The sequence below is a fragment of the Stegodyphus dumicola genome, chromosome 4, assembly GCF_044657685.1.
Source record: "Stegodyphus dumicola isolate Sdum_Otavi_A_Nest chromosome 4, ASM4465768v1".
In the NCBI taxonomy this organism is placed as follows: Eukaryota; Metazoa; Arthropoda; class Arachnida; order Araneae; family Eresidae; genus Stegodyphus; species Stegodyphus dumicola.
In genome coordinates, this window is record NC_140771.1 from 62,527,435 (window position 1) to 62,543,371 (window position 15,937).

Sequence of the window (15,937 nt, forward strand, 5' to 3'; positions counted from 1 at the left end):
TTTTCGAGCCCTCATTAGCTTATTTTCAAAACGTCATAAATAAGAAGTAACAAAACGCCAGTGTTTTTAGAAATCCTTCTATTTTTGTTATTAATTGAAATAATATTTGGTATTACATAGTTCCATTTAAAAAATTACATACATTTTGGTGCTATTGAAACCCTAAAAAATGTCCCTATCTTCAATATAAAGATATCCCCACTGCTATAGTCTGGTATTTTAAAACAGACATTTATGGTTGTAGCTATTATCCCCTCATGACCGTCATCGCCGCATAGAGCGAATTAAGAGATTTTAGCAAATTAGAGGGTTCAATTTTTTTTCTTCCGCAATAGTCGTTGCCATGGTTACGAGTCATGGTTTAGGGTGAAGAATAGCTTTATAGTGCCTGTTGTAAAGTAAGAGGCTACACGCTAATGTACAGCAGGATTTTGCGTAGAACATTTTTTATTGGTTAAAATGCATATTTGAAAACGAAAGTTTTGCGATTGTAACACTGCGCTGCTTCAGTAAACCATTTATTTATACGTGAAGACGTTTTTCAAGAACTTAACTTTCTAAAAAAATTTCCTTTTTATTTTTTGTTGTTTGTTGGTTTTAACGTTAAAAATTTATTTATGTCCAGTAATTAATTCATAGAAATAAACCAGAGCCAATTTCGACTTTGAATTTAATTTTTTATTATTTTTAAAGGCAGATTAATATATGATCACTGTTTTCAACCAGAAATGATTCAAATTGATATAAAATTAAATAACTAATTTCCTTACTTGGGTGGTAGAAAATTACTGTAATTTTAATTTTTTAAAAACAAGGGTAATAAGAAACACTTACCTTGTAATGAGAAGACGGAATCGATACGAATTGTCATACTGCTTCCTATCGAGGCCTAACACCCACAGAATGCCAAGCCATTTCTTTATCTACTACATTTTCCGAAGGGTTTTTCACATCTGTTTATAAATGAACAAAAGTATTAGTAAAAGAATAAGGTATGAAATTGGTAAAGTACTAAACTGAAAATATTACAAACGAGTCCCATTGAACAATAATGGGCTAAATTTTTAGACGATAGGTATGTGTATCGTGCCCAAGTGTCGTGAATTTTTGTTATAAAAATGGTTTTAGTTAACGGTTTAAGTATTCGAATCCTATTGAAACTTTCTGAAAAATTAAGCGGTTCATGGTTCAGTAATTAAATTAATTAATACTTCTTTAAGGAATTAAATAACCCATGGTTTATTTAGATGGCCTTCTGCTTAAGATGGTAGGTATATGAATGACAACTAAGAAGCCAGTAACTTTAACCAAATTCGGTTAAAGTGAATGGCATAGCACTAAACATGTGTTAAATTTTGAATAACAAGTTCCTTAGATAAAATATTAAGGATTTATATCGGAACTTTTCTCCATTCTCTGTTCTTCGCACTTAAACCATAAAATTCACTTCAACAGCAATATCGCAAAATAATTTTTAAATGAGCATATCTTTAGAACTTCCGACACACAGTTTCGCACACTGGAGACAGAAATGTTTTTTTTTAAGCACAGTGTTTCCATTGCTCGCTTTGAAATCGTTGAGTTTTACAAAATACGAAATAGATAATAAAACAAATTTCAAACTCGGCCTTCCATATTCGGGTGGAAACATACGTTATTCAAAATTTGATGGCTTTAGGTACCGTCGTTTTATCCCAATGCGGTACATACATTTATGCAGATTCTTCATTATTTAATTCCTTTAAATATAATACAGGGCGGTAAGATTTATGGTGGCAACAATTTGAAAAGTGAAACTGACATTTAAAGTTTTCAACGCAAAATGCCAAAACGAAATTAATAGCCCCCCTGGGCTAACGCCTTTTGAGCTAATATTAATATATATAGAGATAATATAATCAATTAATCAATACTGTTTAAGAAATAAATTATATATATATATATATTATATATATTTGTGGTGTTCAGAACTATGTTTCACACTTGACACAATTGCAATAATCCTATTACTTTAAGAGTTATTTTTTAGATTGAGGATACAGATAATAAAATCATATACTTAAAACGAGCTGTTCAAAATAGTAATGCCAGAGAGAAACGGTTTAAAATAGCAATAACAAGTTTTTTATGTTATTCTGTCATAAATAAAGGATACGTGAAGATAGTTTTATAAAGAAAAGACTTCTTCTAGAAGCAGCGCTACACTTTTTAATACTGCATCGCTTGCTTTGCAACAAATATTTTCCAGCTGGTAAAGTGGAAAAAGTGATGTTTTACTAGGACGCTAAATTTGCGTAGCGAAGACTAGCATCCTCCAGGTATTAAAATAATCAGAAACAAAAGCTCCTTTCGAGAGTATAAGATATAAATTGATCTTAGACCTCATAGAGTATAATTTTCTTGGTGTTGATCATTTAACTTTCAAGCTCCATCAGTAGTCGAATGGTTAAAAACCTTCGAGTGCTGGAAGTTCGACACAGGTTTGATATCAGGCGAAAGGGCTAGTTGCCTGGTTGGTTTTCATCGCTTTTCCCAAATGTAACGTGAATATCAACCAGCTTTCTCTCGAAAGCCTCCCACAAAGGTAGCCCTTCTCTTAGTGTCCTCTGTCGTATTTAAAAAAAGAAAACTTTCAAATTATAATTGCAGTGTTTTTGAAAATTTAGATATTTAAAAGCAATACTTTTTAATAATTTGCATCTTTATATTTAAACACTATAGCTAACTGAAATAATTTATAATGTATTTAAGCGATGTGATTGTTGTGATTCGCAATACAACTAGCTAGCTGATAAAAATTTTATGAACATTTTACGTCATCATTGTAACTATTGAAAAATGTGCCTGATGTCATATGTCACTCACCTGGATCCAAAAAGTTACTAATGTGTCGTTTAGTAAGAATGTTGTTCACATATGATGTCATCGCATATATACGTATTTATAACTGTATATATGTATTACACTTGGAAAGGTTTGAATTCGCACTTGGGAATTGCACCTTCAGAGATGCATTTACGAGAATTAAGGAGTTAAAACGCAAATCTCGCCAAAAAAGCGCTAAATACAAAATTCTAGCACTTCATTCGTTCCTTTCGTCTCCTATGACGCAACTATTGCGCCTTTCTACTATTGGTCGTACGTATATGATGTCATCTCTTGTTGGATAATCTTGATCAATGGGAAAGGGAGAAAGTTATGAAGAGTTATGAATATGTCGACGCCTCGCCAATCATAACCGGCTCAAACATGTCGGGGGTGGACACCTACTCGCCTATAGGCGGGAAAATAGTTTCGGTTTTGCACATGCTCTGTTTTGCGAAAAGCTTTCTGAATTACCCGAATTTCATAACTTTCATGTTTCCCATAACTTAATTTTATGTGAAATTTTCAGGCTATCATATTACTTTATAGTCATACTAATAACATTTCTTTCTTCAACTAAGCTATAGGTGAATTATTGACGCACCTAGGAAATAAGGAATATAATTTTCATTCATTGTATCAGGAAAATGTTTCCTTTTTCCCCACCTCCATTTCTTCTCACTTCGATTTGCTTTAGAAGCAAGAAATTTAATATACTTATGCGGATTCTAGATTTATATTCTAATGAGTAAAAATGGAAGTCTTTGCAGACTACATTTCATTTGGAATTAGAATCCATATATTCGACGCTAATACGACCTCAGATACCCCATTTCCTTATCTATGCTCTAAGATCTGTTTTAAAGTTTACACGACATGTCGCTTAATTAGAGTTACAATATAACTATTTTTTGTATCCCCCCCAGCCTTTTCTGTTTTTATTTCAGAAAAGCCAACACATGAGAATTTTACGATAGAAAAGTTTTCCATTACACGACGAAAAGTTGAAAATTGCTGCATTTTACTTTGAAAAATTTACAGTCCATCACGCAACGAGTATATCTCAGCTTCTTTATTGTTCGAATGGTTTAGTTTATTTAAAAAACACTTGAAGGCTATCTGACTAAGGGAAGGGATGCCTTCGAGGAAGACTTTCTAAGAGGAACTGGCTGGTATACACGTTAGACATACAGAAAATTGTCTGGTCTAGCGAATTCTAGCGAACGGGCTAGGTACAGAAAGCGTCCATGCACCTAGCCCGTTCGCTAGAATTCGAAACCGTAACCGTCCCTACCAGTGTTCAGCATCTTTACCTCTCGGCCGCTCTTTTTATAGTCTTGGAATATGCCTAGTGCTTTAATAATTCATGGTCTGGTTCAGCGACAATCTGTGGCTTTTTTAAGAAAAATTGTTTTTCAACCATATAATTTACGATTTTCGAATTTTTAATTTGTTAATCGCCGATCTAATAGCTGCATTTTTTTTTTTTTTTTTTTTTTCTTCTTTGAGCTTCAAATCAATGTTTGACTAACAGTTCAAGAATAAGAAATCGAAAATGTAACATAGTGAATTACTTAGATAGAGCATGTCGAGTCGAATCGAGTCTAACAACGGCCACAATTAGCTATGTATTATTTTCAAACATAACGCAAACTATTTCCATAAATTTTGTATTTAATATTAAGAATGGCAAAAATAAAGAATGTTGAAAGAAAAGGTACAGTTAATTGTTTATATTACGTCAATTATATCCCCCACTGCACACCTCAACATTTGATTTTAAAGCATAAAGTTTGTTATTTAGCCATCTCGTGTATATAAATAAAAATGAATGACGTGAATGAAAAATACTTATAATGTTTTATTTATCAGCGCCCGAGTGATTAAGATCGGTAGTTCGATCCTCGTTCAAATCACGACGAATGACTTGTACGCATTAGCGTTTTCACGATTCTTTCCGTGTATAGCGTAAATAAAAGCTAGTTTTCTTAAAAAGCCCTCTGCGAAGGCAACCCTCCCCGTAGGAAATAGCCCTTATGTTATATCCATATAATGATTTATATTCTTAGGCTACCAAGGTACACGTTGCTCTCACCCAGGATCGCTCTAAGCTGAAATGATTTTTTTGATGAAGGCAAAGCACGAAAGAGCATCTAACTGAAGGTATTGTGGCCTCCGTGGAGAACTTGCTAAGAGAAACTGTCTCATATCAATGTAACACATGCGGTAACCCGCAAAAATGCTCTTGAAGCCAGCCCGTTCGCTAGAGTTAAGAAGTAGAATAAAGTACCTAAGAAGTAGAACAGCCTAAGAAGTAGAACAGGAAGCGACATACACATAGGTCATACAGCTTCGAAGGGATGCCATATTTCGCAATATCATCTACGGCTCTACTGACTACCTGGAACGACAAATGACGACGTAAAGGCATATGAATGCGAATCATTGTCGATAAAATTAAGAAAACTCAGATGAAGGAGTGGGCAGCGCATACATCTGATACAACGGCCACGACATAACCCGTACATAGAAAACTGAGCTGCATCCGTATAGTAGCATCTTCCATGCCGAAGCTTTAGCAACCAGTACAGCCATCAAACACGTAGCAACAGATGAAACAGCACCGATATCATATATGTACTGGCAGGTAAGGTAGATGTGAAGGGGGTGGGAAACAGAAGTTTACCGTGGATCGTACAGGTATAGTGTCGCTGCACTAACTGTGCAGTTCTGCACAAATTTTATTGGAGAACACCCGAAATTCTGTAAGGGATGGCTGCCGATCCGATTGATTAAAGCCTCACAACCTTCTTCTACTTACTATTCCTCGCCGTAGGACGGTCGTAGCAAATGAGAAGGTATTTATTGATTCTCCCCAAAAACATAGTTTTTACGCAATCACAATTTTTTGACATGAACTATTATTTGTTCATACACATTTTGTGGACAATTATAAGAACTAACGAATATTATATATTGTTGATTATACTTATTAGAGAAACATTGTTCATGTATATTAGAGATAATATTTATGTGCCAGTTAAATCTGTATATAGTTACAAAATGTAAATATAATTCCAAAATGCTGAGTTCTTAGTACAGGAAAAATAAACTAAAAATAAAAACTGCAATAATGAATATAGGTTGTTGTTGTATTACATGGAACAATGGTTGCCAGAGCCAACTCCGAAGAGAGGTTGAACTTCTAATTTTCCATCCCCAATTTTGAGGGACAGCACCCCGGGGGAAATTCCGAGGGTCTCCCACCCCTCTCTGCTTCCACCAATCCATACGAAAGGACATTCGGCTCGGCACATATTTAAAGTGCCGCCATGCCGCACCGACGTTATACATTTACAAACATCCATGTCTTCTCCGGGATTCGAACCCGGGCCCTTCGGTACCGTAATAGGCTCCTCTAACCACTATACCGTCTGGGCGACAATTAATATAGTGAAATCTATAGATATCAAGAGGGGAGAAAAAGTAGCATACGGTAGTTCCACTCTGTGCGACACATTTGGCGATTAAATACTGAATATACAAAATATTAAATACCAGATATTGGTACAATAACACAGTGCGTTACCGGTTTACAATACTATATATACTTGTAGTTATTAAATGTTGTATGATCTTAAATCCATTTAGTGCGAATACAAGTTATTATTACCTGCGCAATTGCTGCAAAGTTAGTTAATAATAATTTATTTCCTAAACAGTATTGATTAATTGATTATATTATCTCCTAAGTTTAATTAAAGTAGAATTATTTTAAAAGTGTGAATCCATACTGGTAAGTTATATTTTGAAAGATGTTTTGAAGTAATTTGAAAGCAAAATGTTAATAATGTTTTAACGGGGACTGGAGTTAAATCATCACGAAGAATAAATTTCAATTGTAAAAGGAAAAATAAAAACATGTAATCATTGTCATTGATCGGAAATTAGTTGACTTTTCAAGGGGAACAAACCAAATCCCGTTCAATGAACATTAATTGATAAAAATACGTAAATACGAAAGTGTTTCGTCTTTACTCGAGTTATAAGTTAAAGCTAAATCGGCAATTCTAGTCAGGCCAAATATTTCCGCGAATAGAAGGAACACCACTTTTTAAGTTACATCATAATCACACTTAGAAATGAGGTGCCAAAATATTCTATTGCAAAACCAATGGAATCTAAAAAAGATTACACGATAATGACAGATAGGTAGGTGCTTCAGTCATAAGGCTACAGGGGACAAAGAAGTACATAATAGTATAAGGTATTTCTCCCTCCTTCTTAGCATGCTTTCGTGCTGTAATGGTCAGCTCGTTCGGCGCGTATTCGAGAGGTTCGAGTCCCGGCGAGGGCACTACTCATTTTTCAAGCCTTCTGCTTCCAAAATATCTGAATGTCTCTACAGTGGCGCCCGAACTAAAAAGGGTCGTGGATGAGGATTCTCCAGAATTTGGCGATTGGGTCCCCTAATCCCAATTTGCCCTTTAAAAGGGAGTATATAAGGTATTTCTCCCGCCTTCTTAGCATGCCTTCGTGGTGTAACGATCAGCACGCTCGAAGCATATTCGAGAGATCCGAAGTTCGAGTTCCGGCGAGGGCATTGCTCATTTTTCACGTTTCTGCTTCCAAAAAATCCTAATGTCTCAAACAATATAGGAAACACTTCCCTTTAATTTTCTGGATATTTGTAGAGAACTGAACAATAATGCAGTATAATAAATATCGAATATGAATATAAAAATACCCCCGATCTCGCTTCACCTACTACCAACTTCTTGAGACGACTTCTGGCTCACTGTATATTTTGAGTGCCCCTTTGCGGCACAGACACTATACGCTTACAAACATCCCTGCTTTCTCCGGGAATCGAACTTGGAACCATTGGTACTTCAGTCTGAGACGCTAACAACTGTCCCATCTGAACAACAATATGTACTGATGGCATGTCATCACTTTTGGCTGTCAATAATAATGGACACAACTCACCCCTTGTATCAGAAATACTAATGCTTCTTAACAACCACAGCCACTCAAATGCAAAATTAGTATGGATGTGAAAGAGAATGCAACGAAGCTGCAGATCGGCTCGACAAAAAAGCGGCGAACAGCATCAGCGCAGACAAAAATCCATTCCGATATCCTTCTCACATTTAAAACGTTTCCTCCAGCATGAAGCCCAATAGCAACTCCCTTTTTTAAAACGTTTTGTGTGTTACCTTTATTTATTACATATCATGGTCTTCGCACTTAAACCATAAAATTCAGTTCAACAGCAGTATCGCAAAATAATTTTAAAAGGAGCATATCTTTAGAATTTCGGATTCACAGTCTCGCGGGCTTGAGCTATTTTTTTTCCCCTCGTACATTGTTGCCATTGAAATCATTCAGTTTCTTAATCAAAAATTCTTTAATGTCTGACAAAATATAAAATAGGTAATAAAACAAATTCCAAATTATGGCTTCCAGAGGCCCACATTCGGGTGGAAACGTACGTTATTCGGGTGGAAACGCTCTAGGTACCGTTGTTTATCACAGTGCGAGAAACATACATACATTTATGTAGATTCTTCATTATTTAATTTCTCTAAATATAATACAGGGCTGTAATAGTTGGTGGCAACAGTTTGAAAAGTGAATCAACGCAGAAAGTGAATCGACGCAAAATGCCAAAACGAATTTAATAGCCGTTCTGGGCTAACGACGTTTGGGCTAAAACAAATTAGAAAAATGTATGCCAATACTTAACACTGCATCGGAAATTTTATGCGTATACTGCTATGCAAATTTTAAATTTTTTTTTAATTTGCTGTTCAACTGTTTATGGCGTCAGTGCGGGGGGGAGGCTTAATAACAAAGCTAAAAGGGGGACATTAACACCAAGTCGGGCTACATTCCCTGGCAGCTTCTTTGAGCGCCTTACACGTTTCTATACAGCCTCCCTCGGATGAAAAGACTGCGAGCTCAGCGAGAGTGTAAAAAAAAAACCTTATTTCCCCCCACCCACCCAAATAATGTACATGGCGACAACATTTGGCAGCATCATTTGAAAAGTGATATGGATTTTTGTATTGACAGCTTTTTGTATTCGAATTCCAGTTTAACATCTGGAACAGTTTTAAATTAAATGAAAGAAAGTTCTTCCCAAAAACATTCTTCACGTTAGATTAGAACAGCTAACGTGGGCCTTGCCATATGCTGTTAATTAAACAAAGTTATAGTTAACAACTGGTGCACTAGTTTCAGAATAAAACGCTAGAAATTCAGATAGAAAACGTAAGATCATAAATTTAAAATGAGCTATTCAAAATACCAGTTTCAATTCGTTAAAAAAACCATTATCTATTTTATTAAATAAAATGAAATAAAATATCTATTTTATTATTCCAACATAAAAACGCCACTTGTATTCATGCCATAAAGAGAAGGCTGAATTGTGTATTCGAGACGTTCATTTTCCCTGAATCGCTTGGCCAGGAGGCTTATACTATACAAATTTCTGGCAACAATTTTAATTCTGCCTGGAAAGGAAATTCTGTTAATGAAAATACCACCAACTTTCTTCTAAATGTTAAAAAAAAAAAAAAAAAAGGGGGGGGTTTGCTTTTATTTCTGCAAAAGCAAACATTCTGTGGATAAATGAATCGGAAGGTTGAGCCCATTGGAAAATTCTTTTACCATGAATCACTCTTGATACCTACATCAAAGGTGTGCCTATTTTGACAAATCCTTCCAACAGTATTCTCGCAGGAGAAGGGGACTAGTGATTAATACTTGCAAATAACGGAAGCAGGAATGTATTCATGTGAAATACGTGCTTTTATAATTTGTTCATACTTAAAAAAGCATGTATAGAAAAATTTATCTGTGTGCGTCTCAGAAGAGTATTTGCTATTGTGTTAATTATGACGTCTTGATCTCCGTAAAGGCGTATGAAATCTTTTATTCTTCTGATAAGGTCAAAGAAATTGCAATGTTATACGAAACTGAATATCCAGCTTAACCTATAACATTGGTCTTTGAAAAGTCCTTATCGAAATTTTGAACCTTTTACATTAACCTACGCTACCGCACAGTCATCGTCCACTTGACTAGAGAAATGTTACTAGAACGACTCCAGAATGCTACCACTCAGCAAAGCAAAATTTAATATCGCTTTAGAAATCCAGCTATAACCAAAAATTTAAATAATTTGTCGTCTAACTTAACTAAATCTAAGAGAGTAGATAGAACTGAGTGTAAGTCTTATACATTCGAAAAAAACTCTAAAAAAATCTTCCGATCGTTCAAGAAATGTCGTCGCAGAAATGCTATATGGACAGGACTAAAAATATTAACTATGAAGCGATATAAATTTATTAATGGCAAAATGGAGGGCGAATGGAATCCACCCAGACTTGCCTGTAGCAGAGAAAGACTTCCTAGAATTGCTAGAAAACTCTGAGTTTGATTATTGCATATTAGAATTGAATGAAATAAAAATAATAATTTCAGTCATTAAAGTTTCTTCAGTCGTTCATTTCTGTGATCGAATTATTTCTTAATAACTTATACCTGAGTAAATCGATTCTATGCCTTTACTAAGAGCAGTAAACAATTGCTAAAAATAGTGGCTGAAAACAGCAACAAGAAAATAGTGGCTAGAAATAGCAGCCCAAAATTTAGTAAAAATTCTCAAATTACAGATGGAGACGGACAAAAAGTTCAAGATAAAGATCCAAAGTATTTAAAGGGAACTGCTCAAAACAGTAGTGCCTAACGGTAAGAAGAGAAGGTATTGTTATGGTAATATTCGATCATACAATTGACGCTATGTGGGGATGTTTGCTCTTATTTAACAAGAAAGTAATTCAAGGCGTAGTCGTGCATCTTTTTTTGAATTACTTGCTGGCAAAGTTTGCAATAAATATTTTCCTAAGTACTGTATTAAGAGGAGCAGCATAACGCCGGACGTATTGCTTTTGAGTAAATAAATTCGTATTACTGTTGTATTCGTATTACTTTTTTACGTAATTATTCGTATTACTTTTGAGTAGATAAATATCAGTACTTGCTTTGGTTCAGATTATTGGCCCAACATAATCTGAACCAAAGCAAGTCCGGCTCGGTTTATCTTGGCCACCCGATACATTTATTATATTATAAGTTATTTTCCACAATAATATACTTATTTATTTGAACCCATGCTGCTTGAGAATAATCTCTTTTTTGCCAGCGCAGGAAATTCGTGAAATGAAGCCACTAATGCCTTCATGAGGTGTTAATAATAAATAGCGATGCCAATATTTTGGTGCATAATATAACGTACTGAATTGTGATCGTTAACACTATTATTAAAATACTTTGCAATTACTTCTGAACCCGTGAGAAACACAGGGTGTTGATGTAGATAGACATGTCTCGAATACCAGTCATCCTCTACATCGCTTGTAATGGAGAAGAGGAGGGGGGTGAAATGTTGGCACTAGTCATCACAACAGAAGTTGCTAAGCAAACAGAACAAGAATCAACTCATGGTAACACAATGGGAGATACGGTAAAAAAGAAGATAAGAAAAAAGAAGAAATATGTTGGCAGCGATATTCCTATTTTCTGGGAATCATGTCAAAGCTTGAGGGATTGTAGCTGAATTTGGAAAGGGGGAAAGAAATATACACCTTTTTCTTTTATTTCCTCATTATTAAACAATTGCGAATAGCCAACAAGATTACCGAAATATTTGAAGGGGAGTAAGAACAAATTAACCATCTAAAAACTGATTTTAAAAAATAAAGCGAACCTTGCTGATTCCAGAAATATATGTCATGTTTAATTCTGACAGGCCAAACATTAGAAAACATTAGAAAATTAAGATAAAAAATCTGATGTGTACACCACATGACTTCCTTGTACGGAATATTAAATTATACGCCTTTTTTCTTGCATTTCATTTAAACTTCTTGGATTGAATTAAATCTACTTCGCCGACAGCGCATAAACTACAATAGAATAAATGCATTCTTTAAAATTCACTCTAGTATTTGTTTACCATAGCGACACTCTGGCGCTAGATTCACTTAACAGTATTATATTTCGTTCATATTATAACTCATAATGCACAAAATTTATATCATTTAAAGAATAGAATAGAATAGAATTATAGAATCTCATCGTTGCCACACTTTCTATTCAAATACTGTAATAAAGCTAGAATGATGTATAAAAGAAATTAAGCAAATAAAACAACAACCAAAAAAAAAAAAAAAAAAGTTTTTCATAGACGATTGAGTATTTCTCATTCAATTAATTCAGTTCTCACTTCGTGAGAAGGCAAAAATGCATAAAAACTCAAAATATCTATATTAAAAATTACGAAGTAAATCTTAAACACTTATTTCCTCGAAAAAGTTCCAGAAAGGATTAAGCATGATTTAATTCGCAATAATATATGAAGGCGTTATCTTTGTTGTTGCGAAGCTATGTTTCTCTAGATTGGCAACAAATCCACTAGTCTGCTGTTTCAAATGTAAACAAAAAATGGCCGCCATCAAGAAAAGGATCAGGCTCAGCGGCACTTAAACAACTTTAAAATTGTTGATAATTCTAAAAATATTGCATAGAGATTTACTAAAGGCATAAAAACCTCAACCGGAAGATAAAACAACATAATTCAATCATTTTTAAAGCAAAAAATGTACAATTTACAAATATATAAGAGTAAAGAAACTGAAATCACTGAGCCGGGTAACACAGTGGATATATATATAAATATATTTATATACGTTTGGTGCGGCCGATTGCGACCAAAATACGAGGTGCACATCTACATGTTATAGCAGTCCTATATACAAAATTTCAACGTTCTGAGGCTACTCGTTTTTGAGTTATGCGAAATACGTACGTACATACATACGTTCGTACAGACGACACGAAAAATTCTCTTCAGAATTAATTTTAAAGCAGTTTTATATTTTTTTGGAGGAAACGAGTCTTTTATTCTGTCCTTACGTACAGATATCACGCAAGAACATCGTTAAATTGCATTCGATAGCGGTCAAAATGGATATTTACGTTGAAATATGCTGATGCCTGAAACTTTTCGCGATTACAATACTTCCTTTTTACTTCGTACAAGGAAGTAAAAATGTAAAATAAGACTGCCACACCCCTTTTGATCCAGAATTTTTAAAAGGTTTCTTTTAAATAAATCATTTTCTTTGTCATTATTATGTTCGATATATGTCAACATTATTACGTTTAAACTTTTCTGAATCAGGTTTGATAAAGAAAATATAAAAAATTTTCAGATATTTGAATTTGATAGAACATTTACTTGAATGTACACCGTATTCATAAAAGTTCTTATCCGGCCTTTATTTTCGTAAGCGTTGGTAGTAGACACCCATCTGGAGACCGAAACAGAGTTAGATTTTTTATTTGTCCCAAACTTTTTTTTTAATTGATTCGTGCTTTGCCAAACCACGAATGTTATTGTCAATTAAAACACTTCTGTAATAGGATGTGACTGTAGGACCAATGATTGCGAAAATAAAGGCCGGGTAAGGGGGTATATTTTATCATATACGCTCAAGAGCCAAAATATTATTGACCACCTGTCAATAACGAGTTGGGCCACCTTTGGCGCGCAACACAGCTTCAACCCGCCTTGGCATGGATGCCACAAGTCCTTGATAGATGGCCGGAGACAGATTGTACCAGATGTTGTAGCAACGATCACGCAAATCCGAGATATTGCGAATTGGTGGTCTTTGACCTCTGAGCTGCTGTCCCATGACATCCCAAATGTGTTCTATCGGATTGAGATCCGATGAGTTTGGCGGCCAGGACATTAACTGGAAATCAGCATCATGTTCCTGAAACCACGCCAACACAATTTTAGCCTTGTGACACTGGGCGTTGTCCTGTTGGAACATTCCATTTCCAGCTGGAAAAACAGAGGCCATGTAAGGGTGCAACTGGTCCGCAATGATGTTCAGATACCCTGTAGCATTCATGGTGTGCTCTACCACAACCACGGGTCCAGAGACGCCCAAGAGAACGTCCCGCAGAGCATAATACCACCACCACCGGCCTGTGTATGACCTTAAAATAAGATGTAACTAGTGTTTTTAGCACTAACCGGTTCCGCCATATCATGAGAAGGCACTACCGGGTTGGAAATCATTCCGATCGTTGCGCTAGTAATCTAGCTGTGGTGGACTTGCGTCCTTTATTATAAACATACAATACATTATTACGAAAACATGACAACATCTAGATTAGTAAAGAAAAATTAGAAGTTAACATATAGTGTCCTATTTGGACTAGCTATTTACATATGTACAGGTAGTTGATATCATCAGGTACGCAGACCTGGTTTAGTACTCTTCTAGGAAGACATCTGGCCTCTGGTTCAGCTCTGTAATAATTCTGGTCACTCCTTTCACCTTGTAGTAGTCTGTAGCGAAGGAGGCTAACGGATGATCCTGGAAATTTGCCGGGAAGTGTCGGGATCTTATTTCGTCTACCAGCCTACAGTCTTTGATGTAGTGAAGGGCGTCTGCTTGATGGCCTGGGGTGCCGCAGGCACATCTTACATTGCGGTTCAGGAATCTCTGAAAGTAAGCTGGGAACTTGCCGTGTCCGGTCAAAGCTTGCATCATGAAGAAATTGGAGCGGAGGCGTTTAGTGCTTACATACGGGAAGAAGCGGTACGCAATCCGTCCATTGTCTTCTTCGTGCCATCTATCCTGCCACACGTCGCAAAGGTATTTTGTGATGAGGCGTTTAGCTGCATCTGTCGATATTGGAACTTCCACGTCTATTGCTGGTCTGGAAGTTGCTGCCTTGGCATGAGCGTCCGCAAGCTCGTTTCCGTGGAGCCCAGTGTGGCCTCTGACCCAGCATAGGAGAGTCCTTCGGTCTAATGAGTTTAGTATTTCCTTTAGCGTGGCAGCATGTTCCGCTACTTTCCCTATTTTATTCAGCGCTTGTAGAACACTCATGCTGTCTGTAAAGAAGCTAATCTGTTCTGAAGGGTGTTCTCCTGCCCATAGGGCTGCCTTTTTGAGGGCCTGTGACTCTGCCTGATAAACCGTTGCATCGTCTGAGAGCCTGTAGCCTTCTCTGTGTATTTCTTGTCCGTGGTAAAACGCCACGAAAGCGGCGCCGACTTGACTGTTTATGCGAGATCCATCTGTAAATATCTCTAGTCCTTGTCCGGAAGGCAGGGTCTTTGACCATGGGATCTTTCTAGGGGTTGCTGGGTGTAGTTGAGCATCGTCTCGTACTTTCTCTATAGCGTCGAATTGTAGTATACGTATGCCATCATGAGTGGCGTCTTCTTTATAGTGGAGCATTCGGTATATCATCTTTTCTCTGTGCGCCTTGAGATCGAGAGGCAGGACTCCTGCTAAGATCTGCAAGGCTGCCGTAGAGGTGGTCGTGAATGCTGATGTCATTTTTAGCAGGGCTATCCTTTGTATTTGTGCTAGTTTCGTCTGTACTCTGACGGTATCCGACATCCATACTGGGCTGCCATAGAGAATCATCCTTTCCACTGCCCGGAGGTAGAGATCTTTCATAATTTTCCCTCTTAATGTCCATCTTTCATTCATGGTTCGATTTATGCTGTTTATAATGATATTCGTCTTGTTTCTCAGTTCAGTTAAATGGGGAACCCAGGTAAGTTTCTTGTCCAGCAGAAAACCCAGGTATTGCAGGGTATCTTGCCTTCGCAGTGGGATGTTATTCCACTTGATTCTAGGAGGATTTGACTCTATTTTACTTCCTTTCGGGAATGGTATCATCTGCGTTTTTTCCACGCTGAATTTGAGTTTATTTCTTGTACTCCATTCTGTGAGTTTGCTAAGGGCGATCGCTGCCTTTCTCTCTATGATTGTGCGATTACCTCCTTTGATGATTATAATAAAGTCATCCGCGTAGGCCTGGATTGTAGCTGCATCTTCAAAGTCTATCTATAGGGCGGAGTCGGCCATTATAATCCATAGGATGGGGCCGATGTTCGACCCTTGAGGCGCGCCTTTGAAGTATTCTTTGGTGATGCTAAGACCATCTCTATTGTAGGTGACCT

The 15,937-nt window shown here is 36.4% G+C and overlaps 1 protein-coding gene across 1 annotated transcript in view; it reads right to left on the reverse strand.

Annotated features, from left to right (window-relative positions):
* Positions 1-15,937, reverse strand: part of LOC118189200 (sal-like protein 1) — a 206,556-nt gene that overhangs the window by 160,419 nt on the left and 30,200 nt on the right. The window contains exon 2 of the mRNA XM_085815019.1: positions 835-953. Coding sequence (XP_085671145.1) covers positions 835-871 — 37 coding nt within the window. The 5' untranslated portion in view covers positions 872-953. The remainder of the gene's footprint in view (positions 1-834; positions 954-15,937) is intronic.